Source organism: Sinocyclocheilus grahami, unplaced genomic scaffold (assembly GCF_001515645.1).
Source record: "Sinocyclocheilus grahami isolate Dianchi unplaced genomic scaffold, SAMN03320097.WGS_v1.1 scaffold5.1, whole genome shotgun sequence".
Classification (NCBI taxonomy): Eukaryota; Metazoa; Chordata; class Actinopteri; order Cypriniformes; family Cyprinidae; genus Sinocyclocheilus; species Sinocyclocheilus grahami.
The window spans coordinates 2,530,101-2,536,025 of record NW_015505184.1 but is presented as its reverse complement, the minus strand read 5'-3'; the positions used below and the strand labels follow the sequence as shown (position 1 = coordinate 2,536,025).

The window sequence follows — 5,925 nt, the reverse complement described above, 5'->3', positions numbered from 1 at the left end:
GCGGGGGGGGGGGGGGGGGGGGGGGGGGGGGGGTTGGCATTGACAACATTCAGAAATTATGAAACAAAACTAAAGAGTTTAAATGTTTATTATTTCATTACTGAAAAGTGATGACAGGAAATAAGCTTTAAAAGATGCATTATTTTATGCAATTTTCATGTTTGCTACATCATTTTATTAAATTATCACTAGCTGTGTGATTTAAATAAGTCTCTTTTGCAGGTCACTTGAGTGCTGCAATTTGTCTGCCAAATGAATGGCTGTTAATGATGTTTGTGCCAACAAGAGCATCTCAAACAAGTTCATTTTGTGGTATACATGATGTCTATGTTGACAGGACCTGTGACTACTGCTTATGAGTCAGTGGCATATACGAATACTTGTACATGATAATGAAAAAAAAAAATTTTTTAATAAAATGTAATACATTTTTAAAACAATTTAATAAAATAATTTTCATAGTTTATTGAATCATTATATTTAAATAATGATTTCTGTATAATAATGATAATGGTTTATGTCCTCCAAAATATCTAAATTAATATTAACACAGAAATTGAAACCATTTTCTTCATAGAAGAGTGTGCGGTCACTGTATGTATGAGTTGTGTTTTTATCTACATTTGAATGAAACCTTTCTTTCTTTTTCTTTTTCTTTTTCTTGGGCTCAGTCACCGGCGGTTCAAGCGCTCAAACAGCGTGACGGCAGCGGTACAGGCTGATCTGGATACTCCGGACTACACACCAGCTGACTCTCCTGTCACAGATTTCCCCTCCTCAGGCTGCTTGTCACGGCAGTACTCACGTGATGCCGCCACCTCCACCGTCAGCATCCAGGGCTCAGGGAATCACTACCACGCCTGCACCTCAGATGAGTATGAGGACGTTGGCTTTGATCCCTCCATCCTGCCTCCACCTGACCCTTGGATCGATAGCGTAACGGAAGATCCCTTGGAAGTCGTGGGCCGCTCGGTGTGTCAGCGTGACGGCCGCTGGTTCCTGAAGCTGCTGCAGGCAGAGACTGAACGTATGGAGGGCTGGTGCAGGCAGATGGCGCATGATGAGAAGGAGAACAAGCTACCTGATGAAAGTTAGTGTTTGGTTTACCCATAATGAAGTCTTCTGGTAGGCCAACCGTCTTTAAAGAAAGTAAAATACCTTTTGTTAACATTCGAGTTAGTTTTGTATGTTCTGTGTATTGTTTTAGTGCCCAATAGGCATGTGAAAATAATGACTTTTTAAGCTGTATTAATTTACAGCAAATTAAATATGGATGATAAAGGATGCAGAAATTTTTGCTGAAATGGCATATGCAAAAATGCAACTATTTATTGAATTAATCTCATCTGCATTGAAGTAATCTGCCCCCTGCTGGACGTCCTGGTCCTCAGTGTTTTCATGACATCAAACCTATATCTGTAGGCTCTCCTAATTTTAATAATCATAATAGAGCTTAATAGATGTTTTTTTTTTCCAAGTCTCAGAAGGAGCAGATTTCTTTTCTATTGGTCTAGGACTGTTATGCATGTTTCTGGTGCTCACCTGTTTCGTTTTTGTGTGTGATGTTCAGTCCTGGGGAAGATCCGCAGTGCAGTGGGAAGCGCACAGCTGCTTATGTCCCAGAAGTTTCAGCAGTTCAGGGAATTGTGTGAGGAAAATCTGGTGAGTACTAGTAGGAATGATATAGTAAACGTTTATTTGACCGAATCAACTTATACTGTCAACTGAAGCAGCATTGAACTGACTAGAGGTGAGTAAGACACTGTTTACAACTGTTTATAGCTGTTTTGAAATTGATTAACTTTACACTGTTATTGAACTCAACTGAAGCAACTTGAGCTTAGTAATGATGCTATTGTCTTTTTAGTGCTGCTTTACAGCATGAGGAAGTGATTCTGCTATTTTCCTGTTTATTACTGTGAATCTGCTTTGAAACAGTCGGTATTGTAAAAAAAAAAAAGGGCTATAGACATATAGGTGACTTGACTGTGGTTCAGAACTTTGGGGTCAGTAAGAGTCTATTTTCCTGTTTATTACTGTGAATCTGCTTTGAAACAGTCGGTATTGTAAAAAAAAAAGGGCTATAGACATATAGGTGACTTGACTGTGGTTCAGAACTTTGGGGTCAGTAAGAGTTTTTTCTTTAAAGAAATTAATACTTTTATTCCGCAAGGATGCATTAAATTGATCAAAAGTGACAGTCAAGACATTTATAATGATACAATAGATTTCTATTTTTAAAAAATGCTGTTCTTTTGAACTGTCTATTTATCAAATTCTTCAAAAAAGACTGACTGCTACAAATTCACCTTTGTAATCACATAAATAAATTACACTTTAAATATATATATATATATATATTAACAAAAATAGAAAAACTTATTTTAAATTGTAATATTTCACAATATAACTTTATTACTGCATTTTTTGTAAAATACATGCAACCCCAAGCTTTTGAACAGTAGTGTATCTTCAAGGCTGTGAATCTTTGGAAACGAATGGAACTGTGGGTTCCTTTGCACCTTTGCAAGCACAATACCAGGATGGACACACCAGCTCCAGAGAAAACAGATTCATCGAGGCCTATCACATTAATGAGGAAAAAAAATTAACTTAAATGATTTTAGCAAATGACTGCAATATAACAAAGAGTGAAAAATTTAAGGGGGTCTGAATACTTTCCGTACCCACTGTATATATATATATATATATATATTAACAAAAATAGAAAAACTTATTTTAAATTGTAATATTTCACAATATAACTTTATTACTGCATTTTTTGTAAATACATGCAACCCCAAGCTTTTGAACAGTAGTGTATCTTCAAGGCTGTGAATCTTTGGAAACGAATGGAACTGTGGGTTCCTTTGCACCTTTGCAAGCACAATACCAGGATGGACACACCAGCTCCAGAGAAAACAGATTCATCAAGGCCTATCAGATGTTTAGACAGCACAGCTAATTCTTATAGTTCCACTTTTGTTCCTTCTCTTGGCTTAACAGAACCCAAACGCTCACCCACGGCCAGTGGCTCAAGATCTCGCAGGGTTCTGGGACATGCTTCAACTTTCCATTGAGAATATCAGCTTAAAGTTCGATGAGCTTCACCAGCTCAAAGCCAACAACTGGAGACCCCTCGACCCCCCCGAGAGAAAGGTACAACAAACTTGCAGAATCAGTACAGAGTCATTGACAGAAGAAGAATAAGAATGCAGACATGCTAGCTGCCTGATCGCAGGGCCACGTTGCGTTTATGTTTTGTTTTTTCATTCATGTGCATGGTCTGTTGCTTCTGTAGTGTGATATTAAGCATTCAAGTGTGGGCACTGGCAATAACAATCCTCCAAAATCCACAATATTATTCAATATATTTGACGTGTTGCTGTTGTCTCCCTGTGGCTCATGTGAGTCTGTTGGTCTAATGTGACTGTGAATGTTTCATTCACTCTTAATTTCCGAAAATCCTCTTCATGTTTGCTTTGTTTGTTTGTTTGTTTGACAGTGAGCTGTTTTCAGAAGTCATTCCATCCGGCACGCACCATGGGGGCAGCGGCCCCCAACCTCTCACCTCCGCCGGGCCGCTCTCTTACCGCATGCAGTCGGCCGCGGAAGCGTTAGCACTGCTCCGTAACGCTAGCCGCGGCTGGCCTTAGCGCTGTCTGTGTGCAGGTGTGCCATATTGCTGTCTCGGCTCGTCTTTTCCCGCCCGCCGTGGCGGCTAACTGACTGTTTGTCGTCCCTGTTCAGGAGAGAAGGCTGCCTCCCCCAGTGCCAAAGAAACCCCCGAAAGGCCACCCTCCCCTGGCCAGAGATCGCTCGCTGGAAAGCACAGAGAAGCAGCGTCAGGAGGCGCGCAAGCGTTTGATGGCGGCCAAACGAGCCGCTTCGGTACGGCAGAACTCGGCCACAGAGAGCGCAGACAGCATCGAGATCTATATACCTGAGGCCCAGACCAGATTATGAAACTGCCAAATGCCAAAACACACTCACACACGAACGCCCAAGTGCAGAAATCCACCGCGAGCACAACACGTCACACAGATCTATATTTGCCTGATACTAAGGTCACTGTATATTAGGAGCGACATACACCAGCACCATGATAGCACAGTAGTAGTAATTTGACCTTTCATTACTAAAACAAATGACATCCAAGATAGATCTACATCATATTTCTATGACCCTTAAGACTTCAGGACAAATGACTTGTTTAATTTTACCCAAATGAAAACGAGGCTATTTTTTTTGGAAAAACTATTTCAGGGTTTCTGAAAATCAGTACGTCCTGAACGTCCAGTGGTGGAAATTATCGAGGGACTTTAGTTTTGTACTTTTTTCAGTATGAATATTCAGATTTTTTTTTGAGAAGCAGCACTGCATAAAATATTAAGAATTGTTTTCATAGTTTGTCTTGAATATATACTACCGATCTCTTATGCTCACCAAGGCTGCATTTGTTTGATCAAAAATACAATTAAAACAGTAATATTGTGAAATATTATTACAATTTAAAATAACTGCTTTCTAATTTAATATATTTTAAAATTCATTTATTTCTGTGATTTTCAGAGCAGAGCAGTGTCACATGATCCTTCAGAAATCATTCTAATATGCTGATTTGCTCCCCAAGAAAAAAACTGTTTTTTGAAGAATTCTTTGGCAAATCGAAAGTTACAAAAGCAGAATTTATTTGAAATTGAATCTTTTGTAACGCTACAGATGACTTAACTCTCACTTTGGATCAATTTAAGGCATCCTTGCTGAATAAAAATATTAATTTATTTCAGAAAAAAAAAAACTGGCCCCAAGCTTTTTTGTCCTTGAACACTGGCTAATTTTTTCACTTGTTTTAAAGAGGTTTACACTTAAAATCTGGTGAAAAAGTGAAAGAATATGCCAGTGCTTTTACACAAAGTATACTAGTATTAAAGATACATTATGTCTTATGCAGTCTTGCTTCTCAATTCATCTTGTTTCAAAGATTTCTATATAGTTTTACTAGAAAATATGACAAAAATTTGTGTAATTATATACTGCTGGATATACAGCAGAACTGTCCCTCACAGCCATGCTTTTATTTGTGTCAAATTAAATATTTCTACCCTGAATAAGATCTATGACTAGATCATTCACATGCACTATTTGGAGCTCAGCCACTTTATATATCCTCTTTTTCATTTTTATGCATGTGTGATTACATTTTTATTGGTTAACACAATCTTTGAATTTTTTTTCTGTTGGTTGAAGTCAAGTAGCCTCATTAACTCGTGTACAGTATCAAAGCCCCTTGTTCTTATTTTAGTCTATATTGTTTGTACAAGAAAACAATGATGAGGATGTTCCTGTAAGCATGCAGACACAATATGAGTCCTATAGATATATATATATATATATATATGATTTATACTATTATTTATTTATTTATGTATGTACTTATTTATTTTTCTTATCTATTTAGGGTTTATTTTATACGGTTTTGATTCTGTTTAGTGATCTGTCATGCCACCCTCATATTGTGAATATGTTGTACTGTATGTATAAACATTATATGTGCATACATACGATGAACAAAGAATAAATTCTTGAAATTTTATTTGTCTTGACATGTATTACAAAATACACAAACAATATGCATACAAAACGATTTCTTTTTTGCAATATTGTCATGATGGGAAAATATTTATTAGATATCATTATGAATTTAAAGCCTTAGTGATGTAAGAAACACTGGGTTCTATATTAATATTAACATATACTTGTACATAAATAAAAATCTAAACATTAACATACAATCATGGTCAAAAATATCGGCACCCTTGGTAAATATGATCAAAGAAAATTAATGTGTGAAAATTAATCTGCATTGTTAATCCTTTTGATCTTTTATTTGAAAAAATCACAAAAATGTAACCTTTCATTGGA

General features: G+C 37.0%; 1 protein-coding gene across 4 annotated transcripts in view; it reads left to right on the top strand.

Moving 5' to 3' along the window:
- The window catches only part of dlgap1a (discs, large (Drosophila) homolog-associated protein 1a), a 48,301-nt gene extending 43,838 nt beyond the window's left edge, over positions 1–4,463 (top strand). For 2 of the 4 annotated variants that reach the window (XM_016271107.1, XM_016271099.1), the window contains exons 7-10: positions 672–1,090; positions 1,571–1,662; positions 3,007–3,159; positions 3,751–4,463. In XM_016271107.1, coding sequence (XP_016126593.1) covers positions 672–1,090; positions 1,571–1,662; positions 3,007–3,159; positions 3,751–3,966 — 880 coding nt within the window. In that variant the 3' untranslated portion in view covers positions 3,967–4,463. Of the gene's footprint in view, positions 1–671; positions 1,091–1,570; positions 1,663–3,006; positions 3,160–3,505 lie in introns of all 4 variants that reach the window. The other 2 variants (XR_001609149.1, XM_016271114.1) reach the window with 2 other exon arrangements.
- The last annotated feature ends 1,462 nt before the right edge of the window (positions 4,464–5,925 follow it).